Genomic DNA, 15,214 nt, shown 5'->3' with positions numbered 1-15,214 from the left:
TCTATCTATACACATTCATTCAGTGATCTTCTCCCCCATCCATACACCCCTCAGGCGGCGCCCCGACCTCCACATTCCACCCAAACGGATCCTCCACCGTCCCCGCCTGAATACCCTTCAACGCATTCAACAACTTCACACAAACCTCACCCCCCTCACCCTCCCCCCCACACTCAAACTCCCACTTATCCCCTCTCTCCCTCGCCGTAATACTCCTCACAGGAACCAACGCCGCAGCCGTGCCTGCAGCAAACACCTCCTTAAACAGCGCAATCTCTTCATACGGCACGCGCCTCTTCTCAACCCGGTACCCGAACAATTTCTCCCCAATCTCACACACACTCGCCGCCGTCACGGACTCGATAACACTAGTACTATCGGGCCGCACAAGCGTCACCTTCCCATCACCATCTTTCAGCACGCCCACAAACGCACTCGTCGAAAACTCCTCCACGTCGCCTCGAGTCGCACTATCCAAATGCAGCGTGATGCCGAACCCCTCCGCGCCCGCCCGCCCACTATGTCTCAGCACAGGCGCATAGTTGCCCCCCACCTTGGCGCTCCCTGTCCCGCGCGGCGCAGCCCGGTCGAAGTCCTCCACGATGAGGGCATCTACGGCCTTCGCGCCATGGTAAACACCCGTGGGGGTGACGAACACGGCGAAGGTGTACTCTTCCGGCGGGGAGAGGCCCAGCTGGGCGGAGCTGCCGAAGATGAGCGGGCGGATGTACAGCGCGGAGTTGAGTGTCCCTGCGGGGGGCACAAACTCTGCGTTGGTGGAGACGGCGAGTTGGACGGCTTGGGTGAAGATGGGGGCTGGGACGGGCGGGATGGAGACGTATTGCGCGGAGTGGGCGAGGCGGGCTGCGTTGAGGTCCGGGCGGAATAAGGTGATTTTGCTGGGTTTTTCTTCGGTGGAGGTGGGGTCATTGGGGGAGGGGGCAGTGGAGTGTCGGAAGGCTTTCAGGCCCTCGTAGGCTTGTTGGCCGTAGTTGAGGGCGGGGGACATGCCGTGGAGGCGGAGGTAGGGGGAGCGGATGAACTTGGGGGCACTCCATTGGTTTGTACTTGGGGAGAAGTGGGATTCAATGTGGCCGTTTACTGTTGGAGGTCTTGTTAGCGATGTTGTTGGTTCAGTTGATGGTGTGTATGTGAGGTTGTATACCGTCGCGGACTTTGAAGCCGACATTGGACCAGTCTATGGTCGGGGTGGGGGGTGGGGGGAAGGACATTCCGTCTTGTTGTGGTGTATTGTGCAAGGTTCCTGATTGATTGAGTGAAGTGGCTTGATGAATTGAGTGAAGTGGCTGGATGGTGGAGGAGATAGAGAGGATATTGTTGCGGGGTTGCGAGTTGTAAGCGTCATAAGGCAGAATGCGGGGTGTCGCCTCAGGACACTATAGTTAGGTCACAGGTACTGACCAACCCTAAGTGTGATACATCTCGCATATGCTCCCAGACCGAGACGCTATAAGCATTAGTGCAGTGGAAGGAAGGATTTATAATAGTAATAGACGTTATTAAGACCTTGGTCGATTTCTAGTCTGACTAAATACAGCCTGGAATGATGCAGACTTCGATTACGTTGGAGACACTCGACAGCTCGGCCGAAAAGCACTGTCAGCTACTCAATCAGCAACATCCTATTCTACAATCCATCTCCAGGGTTAACTCAACATTGTTGATTATTGTGATTTCACATGAACGATCGATAAGTCGGCCTAAGACTGCAGACCTTCAAACAGCCATTGTACGGCATCGTATATCCTCCTACAGAGTCGATAGGGACGTCATTACCGTCGAGAAGCGTTGATGTGTAAATTCGGTGTACGTATCTAACGGAGTCACCGCCACTATCAATTCCAAAAAGTTCTCAATCAGAAGGGATGTAGGACCATTCCGAAAGCCGTTTACCAGAGGGGATTTGTGCTATTATGTGCTGACCTTGATACTACTGCGGAGTTCAATGATGGAAGTCCGGTCCATCAACGCGTCTTCGGGCGAAGCAACACAGCCTGCCATTCTGATACCACATGACGTACACAAAGGTCAACCCAAGTCAAGGAAGTCGGGATCTATTTGCCGCCGACGATTGATGGTTCAAGAGGCTAGACTAGTGGTATTTGTCTTAGTTCTCGGATCTGGATTTGTTGGATTAGGACGATCGCGCGCGTTCATGCACGGTGGGACATGCCGCCAGGGTACGGGGGCTGATTCTGGTTAGAAACATAGTAGGTCCTGGAGACTTTTCACTTACCAAGCCTAACCTAGCATAGCAAACCGGATAGTACGTCAGCTGCTCGAAGATTGAACGCTCAAGTCCGCGGCTAGGTCTGGCTAATCTTAGGACCTAGGGATTGGCCTATGAGCAGCCGACGGAGTCTACCCGGTCCTATAGCTCATCTGTTGGAAGTCTGCTGATGGTGGTCAGAACTGGTCAACATAGAAAGCAACGTGTGGTGACGATCTAGAACTAGATTGGAAGCCAGCGTCTGACTGTGTGATAACTCAATGTCGAGTCGCATTCACAATTGTGCGGTGGAGCATGGTGAGATTCGGCAATCCTTCTACTGCAAGGCTAGCCGGATTTCGGAAGGATTCCATTGCATGAGCCTACTTGATATTTGGCCACCTCAGTCAGTCTCGGGCTTGCGAAAAAAAAAAAAAAAAAAGGTTAGATGGTATACTTGGGGCTGAAAATAACCTTCAGACCTAATCATCTTCCAATTGGTTGTCTGTTTGATCGAGTGCAAAATTTCCTCGACAGCCTGAATCTATAGGATCTCGCGCCAACCTGACGGAGGATACCACATACCAGCAATTCTGTTCCTGTTAGCTCAACCATAACTAGTGCTAGAAAGACCTAGGCGATGTGAACATAGGGAGGTACCGCGGATATATTTGACATTTCAATCCTCGTAATTATGAGGCTTAGCAGCCACAGAAAGCAAACTATGACTTTATCGGAAGGATCACCACGCCTTCTAAAACGGCAGCCAACCGTATGGAACTAGCTTCTGAGTGTACATAGAGTTCGAGGCTGGCAGCTGAACCGATCGGGGCAACATAGCGGGTACACGTAGCTGCCTGACTGCAGAGGACCACATTGTCCCTGGAGTTGATTCGATTCTGCGGAAACCATCGCGATTGCGCAGAGGTTCGTTGTCGATCAGGCCCCCTGGAGGATGCGGGGCCTGTGGTATGAGCTGCCCATGCGTAGACTAAGGCTCTATTCATTGTCTACATGGACGGGCTTATGTCCACTTGCACTAGTTCCCCCATTAGGCTACAAGGAATAGTGAGTGTTAGGGCTTTGGATGAAGGTATTTGGATCGAAGTGGATAGACTATCATAGACTGTCTTGATGTACTAGCTTCTCAAGCGTACTGTTAAAAATGACAGTCGCGAATTGATACGAATTATATATTGTTGTTGTAATATCGTCTAGAACGGAACCTTGGAGGCTATCAATCCAGCATGGCTCATCTGAATTATGTAGTGAGACGGGTGGCTTCGGGTGGCTGATTATACTTATTCCAACTGCAGAGTCCAGTTGTTCCAAACCCCATAACACGCATAGACCTGCCTAGTCACTGTCATCTATCCAGGATGAGAGTCCTTCAGACTAATGAGCATACGCGGCCGCGCTGACCAGCGCTATAATCTGATGCCGGACAAGAAAAAGAAATCAGTGGCTCATCTGTAAAAACGTTGGCGGCCTTGCATGAGAGAAAATAGCAACACAGAGACAACGATGACATCGAGCGCGGTGGAGAATCAAGACCATGATACTGATGGTAAGAGAATCGTCCAGGTCTACTTTTTAGCCGCAAGACTTGGATAGAAAGCGACAGATATCACGGCGAAGAAACATATAAAAAGGGTCTCCTTTCCTCCTCTTCCTGTTGAAATCCAAGCAACCTCCTCATCTCTTCTCTATACAAGGAATTCTCCAAACACTCCATCTACCAGAAACCTCTGCCTCCTGCAAGTCTTCATTTCTAAAAACTTCTATCACAATGCAGTTCACCAACATCATCCTTGCTCTCATGGCCACCACCGCCGCTGTGGCCGCCCCTGCCGCCGGCGAGAATACCCTCGCGCGTCGGGTCGACTGCCCCAATGGCTGGTCTGTGTGCGGTGTAAGTCCCCTTCTAAATGCACCTGAAAGACTGCCCGTCTAACAACCATGATCAGGAGTGCAATGGCACCTCCTGCAAGGTGGCAGGCACCGACCGGTAAGTTCGCCGTGAAACCCTCCCCCCCCTTAACCGAAGACTTATAAACTGACATTGTTTTATAGGGTCTGTGAGGAGGGAAGTGTAAGTTGACCCTGGTAACACCTAAGTAAACCACATGTTACTTACCTGACAACCCTTCCAGTGTACCTCGCAAAGCGGTGCCGGAGACGGAGCCATTTGCGGCAATTCTGATCCTTTTGCCGGAGCGATGACCTGCCCTGGCAAGTCTGGTTAGGTTGACTAGTGGGGAGAGTGAGTTACCAAAGAGACGTCAATGACCGATTGGATGATGTAACGGGAAGGACGACTTATTGTGACTGAATATGTGTATTTTCTGTTTTGTACTTATTGGTTTTCTTGAATATATACTTTGATTGCGTTCTTGATGCAGTGTTTTTATCTTCACTGAGTATGGCATAGTAGCTAGGCATCAGACAGTGTTGCAACATACGTTGATGTTTGAAAGTTTATTTATACAATTGAGCATGAGACCCTACAATGGGCACTTCAAAGAAAAGGTAGTCGGGATCTGTCGAGACTCTCGCATCTTTCTTGTATGGGAAGTATATATGTATCTCAGTTGAATAGAGTATTAAGAATTGAGTCTTCTTTCTCTTTCTTGTGTTGAAACATATAGTGTAGCCGTTGATTATATATACTCTTTCAAGACCTATGAGAACTAGTCTGTAATCAATAATACAACTTTTGATTCTTGGTAAACAAGTATATGCATCAACTGCTTAGTATTCTTTTTTATTATAATAATAATAATATCTTATAATGACCACTACGCGACCAACGTTTGGTATAGGGCTTAACCTGATTGATATTACCGGCATCTTATTACACATATACTTTCTATAGAAAATTTTGTATAAATTTATAAAAGAGAACAGAAATATACACTTAATATAATATAATATGATAGTCATTAATAAGAAAGTGATATCAGTACAAACAAAAAGTAAAATGATATCTTTCTAGTAGTAGGAAGTAGTGTTGTCTTCGGGGCGGATTGGGGCGGATCCTAGGGGGCGCTGTCGCTATTCGCCTCATTTCCCTCGGTAACCTCCAAGGGAGGAGCGGGACTGAGGTAAGCGGCGGCCCCTATGCCACAGGCGATAGACAAAGTCGCTATCTGGCATTAGCGGTATATCTAGGGATGAGAGTGACCTCGAGGAGAAGGCATACCCTGAACACACTGTAATTCAAAGTAACCAAATCTCTCCACCATGAACCCTCCTAAGACGGGCCCAACCATCAGGCCCATTGTCCAACTCATGCTAGTGATGGCGACAGCCCGAGAGTAGCCTCCATACTTTCCAAAGATGCCGGGGTGACTTTCTTCTAGCTTATCAACCGCCTCTACGGAGTAGCACAAGCTTCAATTAACACTATAGTTTCGGAGCTCAAGGAGGACGCAGGTAACTCACCAGTCGCCTCCATTGCCCCTACCCCACTCAGCAAAGACATAAGACACCCAGCCGTGGCCAAGGAGCAAATATATGTGACCTTGCCTTTATTTCCACCAGCAAACCACGGGAAGCGCTCGTCACCCGCTGCTCCTGAGAGCAGGAAAAAGGGTGCCATGGAGAAGAAAGCAATCGTTGTTGGGATTCGCGATCCCCAGCGGTCTTTCCAGTATCCAATTAGGGGTGCCAGGGCCATTCCCGGACCCTGAACAGCGGCAAGAAGAAGACCAACCGGGAAGACCTCCCATCTGAAGGCGTCCCACGAGTGCAAGGGGATCGTAGCCTGGAAGCTGGCAATATATAGGGCATATACAGAGTAGCAAATGATACCTGTTGCAAAGCGCGGTTGGCGAAACAGACGGGCGTAGAATCGCCACCCTGTTTCTTCTTCAACGGGGACTGGCTGTGCATCTAGCAAAGGGGAAGCCTCCGCGACAAGTTCGGATTCATCTCCAGATCCTTGTGCTGGCATGCCATAGCGTGGTTAGTGGATTTTCTGTTTCTGTCTTCCGTCTGTGTATCCGCTACACTTACTCTCTCGTGGTGCTTTTGGACGGTCAATCAACAGAATACGCATTAAGATATCCACGGCCAGGAAGACAGCCGGACCCACCCAAGCAGGCCAATACCCCCCAAGCCCGAAGAGAAACCCGGCTAGCAGTGGACCCGTACATGTCCCCGCTGCAGTCAAGGTTGAGGTTAGCCCTGCGATTTTGCCCATATGCTCGCTCCCAACACTCTCCACCATCGTTGCGACGCCCACGATCCAGAGGCCATTGCTGGTAAAACATTGGAAGAATCGACCGATGAAGAGCCCGGCCACTATCATCTGGCCTGTAAGCATGAGAGACATGAACGGCCGATGTAAGGTGACGTACACGACTTTGTGACCGCAAGGCCACCAACACTGACAAGTGTCAACATCAGCAAACCAAGTAGCAAGACTTTCTTGGACTTGGCACGGTCGGCCACATGCCCGATCAATGGGCTGGTTATGATGGCGACTAAAGCGCCTTCAGTCAAGAAGAGTGATGTGTATGCTTGGACGCGAGATGCTTGAACCCCGAGGCGCTGTTCAAAGATGTAAGGAAGCAAGGGTACCATGAAAGAGAACAGAAGCTCGTCTGCAGCAGCAGTTCTGTTAGTCATGGCAGCCATAAAAGGTTACAGCAAATATAACAATCACGTACCTGTAAAGAGCGCCATGGACATTGTCGCTAAGGTAAAACCTTTAGAGGATCGCAACTGACCCTTCCATGGATTGTTGCGTCTCTCATTGTCTAGCAAGGGTGAAAAGCTCATTGCTTTTCGTTTTTAGTTCTGCTATTGACGTTGTAGCGTATAGAAATTTCAGTATTCTGGTTGACAGATGCCTAATTTCAAGTTGGCAAAGAAGCCTGTGATATATTCTGAAAGCCGCAAACAAAGGTTGCTACTCATACACCGATGAGTTGTTTCAGCAGTTACGTCATCTTAAAACTGAAGTAGTAGTTCAATTTGGAATATATAAGTAAATAATGGGAAGGGAGTTCCTGGTCAAGCCGGCCATCCTGATTGATTTAATTATCACTGCAAGGATGTGACGCGTCAAGCATACCTCATTCTTCAATTATCCAGAATGTCACCAACATTCTGTGACAGAGCGAGTTCTAGTGACACAAGGGGGGGTAATGAATCTCAAGTATGTATGCACGCACATATGGGCTTATCCCAATTTCTGTCATCTATGATTGCTTATGTTTGTGCAGACTGTCTATGTTGGTGCTTATCGCTATTCACCGTCATTGCTCACTCATATTAGTTAGGTGCAGTGAGCCAAATTGATGTTTGGTACTTACTATGCGAGGGGGAAAAGAATCTCAATCAAAGTCTCTAGCTACCATGGGATACTGCAAAGAACCGGGACCTTCCCTTGTAATCGTGTGATCCACAACAGGGAGATACGGGTAATACAACCGATCATACAGGTTCATCTCCTCCATCTTCTGACAGATATCCCAGTGGACACCCCCACGTGTTGACGCGGGCGTATCGTTCCAATGAAGAACATTGCGGACTGTGTTGCCATCACGCCGTGAATAGTAGGTCGCATTGATGCTCAACTCGCCATCATGCGCGAAGTTGCTGTAGAGATCAATCGTGTTCCGAGCTTGCTGGAAGTAATTGACGGAGGCGAGCGCACTGCTGCTGATATTGGCGTAATTGGCTGAGCCAAAAAGGATGGGGAGCTCAGCGGCATGACAAGCACGCTTTGTGCCAGTGCCACAGATCAATCCCCCGAGAAATTGCGGCAGACCGATATCCCACGATACTTCCCATACGTCGCGGTTATGCCTCTCCAGAAGCCCCGCATAGATCTCGCTGCTACATCGGTAACCCAAATCCGTAGTCAATTGGATGAACGGGTCGGTAACATCAGGCGCATTAACCAATGACCGGTTGAACCCTAACTCTGGGGTATCCAACACTTGCCTGGTGCGCTCCTCACCCAAAAGGAATGTGGCCAGAAACTCAACTGCTGTGGAGTAACTTGTCCGTTCATTCTTCAATGTCTCATTGGCCTGTACAATCAATCCGAACTCATCTCGGGTGTACGTGACAAGTGTTGGCACCTTCTGATAACGACCGTTCTCCAGTGCAGTGACCCAATCCTCCGTGATCAGATCATGGTCAATGAATGGCCGAAATGGCTCGATAAAGTTGACCTCCCCGCGAGGAAACGTGCCTTGAGCCTTGGAGAACAGCAGGTTCTGGTATTCTAGGATCTCTCCCATCGTCCGGTTGTTTTTCACGCAAGTCAGGTCGTCGCAACCGGCCAGATCCAGGAACATTCGCGTGAGACCGGCCTGCACGTGGGGCCGTTGCCAGCCAGACCACGTACTTCCAGACTGAACAATGGCCCGGGCAAACAGGCCTTCTGCAGAGGCTGTCTGGAGGAGAGACATCACCGCACTGCCTCCCGAGGATTCCCCAAAAATCGTTACTCGCTCGGGATCGCCACCAAATGATTTGATGTGCTCCCGAACCCAGTCCAGAGCCATCAGTTGGTCACGCATAGCTTGGTTACTTCCAATATCTGGCGACTTGGATGGATCAGAGAGAAATCCCAGAGCACCAAGGCGGTAGTTTAGGGAGACTACCACCACTGGTCCGCGAGATGCAAGGTTCATCCCAAGATAAAAAGGTAGGGATGAGCCGCCGTAATAATTCGAGCCCCCATGAATCCAAAACACCACAGGTAGCAAGTCCGGAGTCCGGCTTTCAGGGATCATTGGGGTGTAAACATTGAGATACAGGCAATCTTCGGATATGCGGTAATGTGGGTTTTGGAGGTCCGGTGTAGCGTTCGGGGTCATGTCTTGCTGTTTCAAGCGTCAGCCCCACGGTACTACGTGCGCTTGTTGGACTATAGATCGGGCAGCGTACTGGACAGAGTGCTCTGAACCTCGTAGCATCATATGCCACTTCCTTATCTTGTCCGGGAAAGCTGTGTAGTCTTTCTGGGTTCTTCAGCCGACGCTCGCCTACCGGAGGTTTCGCATAGGGGATTCCCTGGAATCGTGCCGTCAAGCGGTCTCTGAACCCTTTAATAAGGCCTTGAGATGTATCAACGAATACATGGCGATCAGTAGACGGGGGACTGACGCCAGCCTGATATTCTGCAGTATTGGTGCAAAGAGCGCGAAGGCGACTGGTGCATTCGACGCTCGAAGTATGATTCTCTTGTAGACTGTATGCTGTGCAGGCCCCGCCATTTTCTGCCAGCCACATGGGAGAAGATAGCTTCTCATGCTCAGCGCTGGGGTACAACAAGAGCAATGGCTGGAAGAAGGGGACTTCTTTGACAGTTGCCAGAGCCTCCCCCAGTGTGCTACAGGCCGCAGCGGCTCGCTCTTGCGTGTGTGTTTCGCGCAGCAACAGATAGGAAGGCCTAGACTGCACAGCGTCCGGTTCCTGCAGAATGAGACGATCAGTAAAGCTGATATACAATTTAATACCGAGCAGCATTTACTAGAGTATTATCCAACAGCACCGTGAAGGCTGGCGATTTTGGAATCCTAGCTGATCTCGCCCGCGAGAAGAGTAAACATTGGACGAGAACAACAAACAAGTCCGTCCAACGCATTTTGTTTTTGCGATCTATGTTGATATGAGTTTTAGCTGTTCTTCTTTCGATAAGACAGTGTGCAGTTCAATGGTCAGGAAACGTATGCACGATTGCACAAATGAAACAGAATTTTGTCCTTTGGGGGAAAGGTGGAATGAACAGCTACAAGAATGTCATAATGTTTTCACAGGACTACACACTTTGGGGTGAACCAGCAGCATGTCTTAAAGTGCTTACATGCCAGAATGCAGCGGACGTCACCCTTCCCGCCAAGTCAATCAAGGACCGAGGCGCAGATCCTTAATGATTGAGCGAATGAGGAATGTATTGGCGTCGAACGGTATTTAATGGCTGGCTGTGACTATCTGGATACGAGTCAAGTCATCGTTGGGCAGGGTGACTCTCCAATGAGTCCCATCTGGAGTACACATTAGGTCCACGTAGAAAGGCGATTTGGATTCCAAACCCCCCTGCTGGGTCCAAGTTTGACATAGGCAAGCAACGGCTGTGCGCCATGGAATGTTGCGATCTTTTTTCTACAATGGTCTTTCTTGTTGAACGATATAAGGGACCATTCCACCCCCGAAAAGCTTGTTTCCTAGACTCGCAGTTCAGACGCATACTTTGTAACCATGAAGTCGCAATCAACGTTTCTTTTCACGTCCGAGTCTGTAGGCGAAGGCCACCCGGACAAAATATGTGACCAGGTGGCCGATGCCGTCCTCGACGAATGTCTCAAGCAGAATCCCCTGAGCAAGGTCGCCATTGAGGTGGCAGTACGACCCGGGCAGGTGATTGTCTTTGGCGTTGTCCATTTCATCCCCCAATTGAACATCGACGCCATTGTTCGCTTCGTGTTGAAAGACATTGGGTACAGCAGCTCAGACCAGGAGTTGGACTATCAGACGTGCGACGTCATGGACTGCGTGGAGTTACACCCATCGCTGCTCAGCGGCATATCCTCTGGCCTGGAAGCGCTCGACAATGAACCCGCAGGCGACCAGGTAAAGCGCTCTGTCCATTCTGCGGACAAATATTGGCAACTGACCTTTCGGTCTGCCCATTCTAGGGGATGGCTTTCGGATACGCAACCGATGAGACCCCACAGTTACTGCAAGTTCATCCAACCGGGATAGAGGCCGCCACATTGATAGCGCTAACAAGAAAATTCCAGGCCCTTGACCCTCGATCTAGCGCACAGGATCACCCGTAACCTGAAGGCTGCCCACTCCAAGCATATCCTCCCATGGCTTCGACCGGACACCAAGGCACAGGTTACCGTGGAATATGTTGAGGACAAAGGCAGGATGGTTCCCACTCGGGTTCATAACGTGGTTATCACTGCGCAGCATGAACCGGGAGTGTCGATCGAAAGCTTGCGGCAGGAGATACTCGACAAGGTAGTACGCAAGTCAATTCCAGCGAAGTATCTGGATGGCCGGACCGCCTATCATGTATGTCCTCGCGTCCAAGATCCATGCGGCACCCCTGAAACTCATCAAAATCACCCGACACTAGATCCAACCAACAGGAGATATAGGAGTCAGCCCGTCGGGCAAGTTCGCGGGTGTGACCGGCCGCAAGATCGTTGTTGACACCTATGGGGGGTGGGGTGCCCATGGGGGCGGTGCCTTTTCAGGAAAAGACTTTCGCCAGGTGCGCTCCCTTTACATTCCGTCGAGTCCTGGCCCGCGTAATCAATCTCCCATTCTAATCGGGTTGGGGAAACTGCAGATTGATCGGTCCGCGGCCTATGTGGCGCGGTGGATTGCCAAATCACTTGTCCACCACGGACTCGCGCACCGGTGCCTCATCCAGCTGTCTTACTCCATCGGTATCGCGGAGCCCTTGAGTATATTTGTCGATACTTTCCACACCAGTCAATTTACCTCAGACCAGTTGAAGAAAATTATCTGCAACAATTTTGATCTCAGGCCGGCAGCTATTGCGAAAGACCTCAACTTGATCAATCCGATCTACTACCAGACTGCCAAGAACGGACATTTTACTAACGACGAGTTCCTTTGGGAGCAACCATTTGACTTGGTGCTGTAGGGCTCAATGCTTTCAATTTAGGAGCTTCTTCTGATTGCGAGGATGTGGGATAGTGGATTGCCTTTCACTATGGACAGTCAAGGCTTGTGCTTTAGGAGTAGGAAACGTGCGGCGCCACCCAAGGATGCCAGTGTTGTGTTGCCGACGAGAACGATGGGAAGAGTTCTCTGATTTGTAGTCTAGGGGCGTGCCTAGATCTGACCCCTTATTCTATCTACACTCTGCCCTGGCACATTGGTTCCCTTAAGATATCTGGTAGATTCATCATGGAATAGCCATTAGACTGCACATATTGTAGTACCTGCCAAAGTAGGATTTGTGGCCAACAAGTCAAAGGCCGAATTTCCCTTCGAGTGCAATGCCATACAGGGGCTCTACTGCATCAGTTTGACTGGGAATATTGCTCCGTATTTAGTGCCTAGCCATGCTTACTGACTTGTGTATGGTGAGCAGAGTTTTCTAAAACCCGGCCCCGAGGGTCCCAAGGTGTTAGAGAATATTAACAAACATATCCCTGGAGACGGGCTTGGTGGGTCAATAGTATTGAGGAAGGAGGCCAGGATACCAGCCGGCCATTAGGCTTGACCTGCTTGTTGATACCTACGCAACCCCATAGTCACGACATGCATATGAAATGTGAAGTAATGGATCCCGATGAATGTGAGCTAATGTAGACTGTGGCGTTGACATGTCCGGGGGTGCTCAAGAATGTTGGTCTCAATCAATATCATCATCACCCAGAATGTCAGTCGCATTGCGCCTAATATTACCGACCCGTTCATCCAATTGACTACGGATTTGGGTTACCGATGTAGCAGCGAGATCTATGCGGGGATTGACTGGGACACCATGGAAATTGGCCCACCGATGACAAAAAAGAATATGGAGCGCAACACAAGGGGTACCTAGCTAGATGCAGAGGCTAACTCGTTCAGAAGGGAGAAGTAGAACCCCTTCATACCGGTAATGCTACGAAGGAAGCCGTGCTCGATGGACGTAGAGAATAAATTCCCGTGCGACTGCACAGATGCAAGGTGGTCCTGCCGTTGTTAGCAACCGTCAAGAAAGCCATCCACCCAACAACATGAAGCTATTCATCTCGTCTATTCTTGGCATTGGTTGTCTTGCCAATGTCGCCAATGCAAGTGTCGCGGCCCAGGACAATCCTAATTTATTCCCCTTTGTTTTCAATGGAGTCGCGGTGTTCAACCATCCCAACTGGAACACGCAGCAGCCCCGAGATGCCACCATGGAAGGCGAGAACTTCTTCTGCTATGCTACCGAAAAAGGCTATTTGAGCTTCGGCTGGTATGGACTCTGATCCCCTGCGGCATCCATCTCTGTACAATGAAGTCACACTCAACGGATTGGATTATTGACAACCAAAAGGTGGCTAGATGCCTCGCCAGAGACCGACTACTCTCATTGTCGTCCCGATTCACCCGACTACGTCTGGTATGAATACTCGGAGAAAATCGAGTGCACCGAGATGGGCTGCAAGGCGCATGTCGTCAATTACTGGGCCGCCAACAATACCCTGAAGTTCGAGACGGACTACGTCTTCGGTGATGCAAACCTCGCGCTCTCAGAGGTAGGTACTCTGAGTACATTCTACCGCGATGAGGAGCGGGGACCATCAGCAGTGGGCACCAGACATGTCCTCTCCTCTACATCATCCACCGCACCCGACTGCTGTAAAGCGCTGAAGACATTGCGCAAGGTTAAGGATAGATTCAATCTTCAGCTAAGCTTTGATCTCGAAGATATCTGTCCGCCACGAGAGACGGTCAAAAAGCCATGGTGGAGCTGGGGTCGGAGTCCGATGGTTGAGGGATGCGATAGCGAAGGCGACTTTCACAAGGACCTTCGCTAAGGTCATTGCTTGAGGCTGCCTTTGATAGCTCAGCCACTGATAAGCAGTTGATTGAGGTGGGTTATCTCAAGTTTGATGAATATGAATTAGATGTGGCGGGAAGACCCCATCTTTGTGGATCATTTATATCTTATTGATTCCATTACCCAGATATTGTATACGGTAAATTATATAGCCCTATTAGCTTGTTATCTGTCGATTTGACTGCGGCCAGTGCTAAGGTATTTCGATTCAACATCACATGTCTTCCAAATTCGAAACTAGAAACAGTGTCTTTACTACCAGGAGTAATGTTACAGCCCAAAGACCTCTGGATCATACATACTAGCTGACATCCTTCCCCTGGATGATTATGAACGGCATGTAGATTGGAAGACGGAAGACACAATAGAATATATGTATTTCATATTCATTAGTATTTTGTTCATGTACTTTTGTACACTCTTTCTCAAGACAGGCATATAGATTGAAGTGTCGCATGGAGCATATATGAAGTCTACGAAGCAAACCGCGCAAATTCCTATTGACTACAATGTGGAAGTTGCGTGAAAACCTGAGTATCATCATACGAGTGGCAATGCTGCTAGTTTGGAGGTCAGCAGTTGATATCAGCAAATCTTTTATCTTGACTGTTCAGCTAGACACACCACTTGGCAAGTGGCAGGTCTTGGCACAATATTGGTCAGGTAAGCTGAGATTGAAAATACTGTTAGCATCCCTTAACTACAGATAGTAGCTATACTTCCGGGTGCTTGCTCATCATCCGATCACATGGAGTAGAGCCCGAATGTTTCTGTATATACCAATGATGTGACCATCACATACGCATTCAAATTCAAATAGGCTCGTAAGCCCACGACGTGTCTACGGATAAGCCTGGTATGACAACAACTCAGGATATATCAGCATGCAGCTTGCACATTCGGGATAACTTCGGAGGGTGCCTGCACCATCAAAGTACGAGGCCATACAAGGCATAATCAATACTTCTTGCTGTCTAGCGGCAGAAATTATGTGGATCCAATCCAATTTGGCCCTTGGGTGAGTGAGAGAGTAATATCATTGCTAATCTGGCCCCAGATATATGCAGGGTTGTTAGATCCACTGTGGTTAGCGATGATTTTATATTCCACCAGGATTGACTTCCTGGACAAGGACGTGACACTGCCACTCGCTATTTCACCAATCAGATACACGCATCATGATATATAGGGAACGAACTATATTATGACACTAATGTGAAGATTACCATACTATATGCCTATTTTTACTAGGGACACCGCGGAGCCATTCAAATCTTTGCTAGGACAAGAGCACAGCCGGTATGGAACAGGAAAAGGTAGTTGAGATCCATATAACCAAGGTATAGTCACTCTATAGACCCCACACGATCGCTTTTTTGATTTTTCACGGTCGCTGGGTAGGACACTTGATAGAGCTCTCGATAGTTATACATGGAGAGAAT

The 15,214-nt window shown here is 49.3% G+C and overlaps 5 protein-coding genes across 5 annotated transcripts; 2 read left to right on the top strand and 3 right to left on the bottom strand.

Moving 5' to 3' along the window:
- Window positions 1-19: 19 nt before the first annotated feature.
- P168DRAFT_267286 (branched-chain amino acid aminotransferase) lies at window positions 20-1,486 on the bottom strand (the record flags this gene model as incomplete). The annotated part of the gene is made up of 2 exons (XM_024835032.1): window positions 1,166-1,486; window positions 20-1,101 (listed from the first exon to the last, which is right to left on the bottom strand). Exons 1-2 carry the CDS (start codon window positions 1,230-1,232, stop codon window positions 20-22), a joined length of 1,149 nt encoding a protein of 382 aa, XP_024693279.1. The 5' UTR covers window positions 1,233-1,486.
- A 2,694-nt stretch (window positions 1,487-4,180) lies between these two features.
- On the bottom strand, window positions 4,181-7,015 carry P168DRAFT_296459 (MFS general substrate transporter; the record flags this gene model as incomplete). Its single annotated transcript, XM_024838115.1, has 6 exons — window positions 4,181-4,266; window positions 5,433-5,606; window positions 5,675-6,172; window positions 6,248-6,547; window positions 6,592-6,837; window positions 6,904-7,015. 6 exons carry the CDS (start codon window positions 7,013-7,015, stop codon window positions 4,181-4,183), a joined length of 1,416 nt encoding a protein of 471 aa, XP_024693278.1.
- Window positions 7,016-7,572: 557 nt separating this feature from the next.
- On the bottom strand, window positions 7,573-9,839 carry P168DRAFT_342023 (carboxylesterase type B; the record flags this gene model as incomplete). Its single annotated transcript, XM_024841810.1, has 3 exons — window positions 7,573-9,071; window positions 9,103-9,667; window positions 9,726-9,839. 3 exons carry the CDS (start codon window positions 9,837-9,839, stop codon window positions 7,573-7,575), a joined length of 2,178 nt encoding a protein of 725 aa, XP_024693277.1.
- Window positions 9,840-10,453: 614 nt separating this feature from the next.
- P168DRAFT_234435 (methionine adenosyltransferase) lies at window positions 10,454-11,876 on the top strand (the record flags this gene model as incomplete). The annotated part of the gene is made up of 5 exons (XM_024833415.1): window positions 10,454-10,825; window positions 10,891-10,928; window positions 10,996-11,275; window positions 11,340-11,477; window positions 11,556-11,876. The coding sequence occupies 5 exons, from the start codon at window positions 10,454-10,456 to the stop codon at window positions 11,874-11,876; spliced, it is 1,149 nt and encodes a 382-aa protein (XP_024693276.1).
- A 1,084-nt stretch (window positions 11,877-12,960) lies between these two features.
- On the top strand, window positions 12,961-13,749 carry P168DRAFT_281060 (uncharacterized protein; the record flags this gene model as incomplete). Its single annotated transcript, XM_024835904.1, has 2 exons — window positions 12,961-13,184; window positions 13,266-13,749. The coding sequence occupies 2 exons, from the start codon at window positions 12,961-12,963 to the stop codon at window positions 13,747-13,749; spliced, it is 708 nt and encodes a 235-aa protein (XP_024693275.1).
- Between the last annotated feature and the right edge of the window lie 1,465 nt (window positions 13,750-15,214).

The sequence above is a fragment of the Aspergillus campestris genome, assembly GCF_002847485.1.
Source record: "Aspergillus campestris IBT 28561 chromosome Unknown P168scaffold_5, whole genome shotgun sequence".
NCBI classification, from domain to species: Eukaryota; Fungi; Ascomycota; class Eurotiomycetes; order Eurotiales; family Aspergillaceae; genus Aspergillus; species Aspergillus campestris.
Note: the sequence above shows the minus strand (reverse complement) of the source record. Positions and strands in the feature narration are given on the sequence as shown.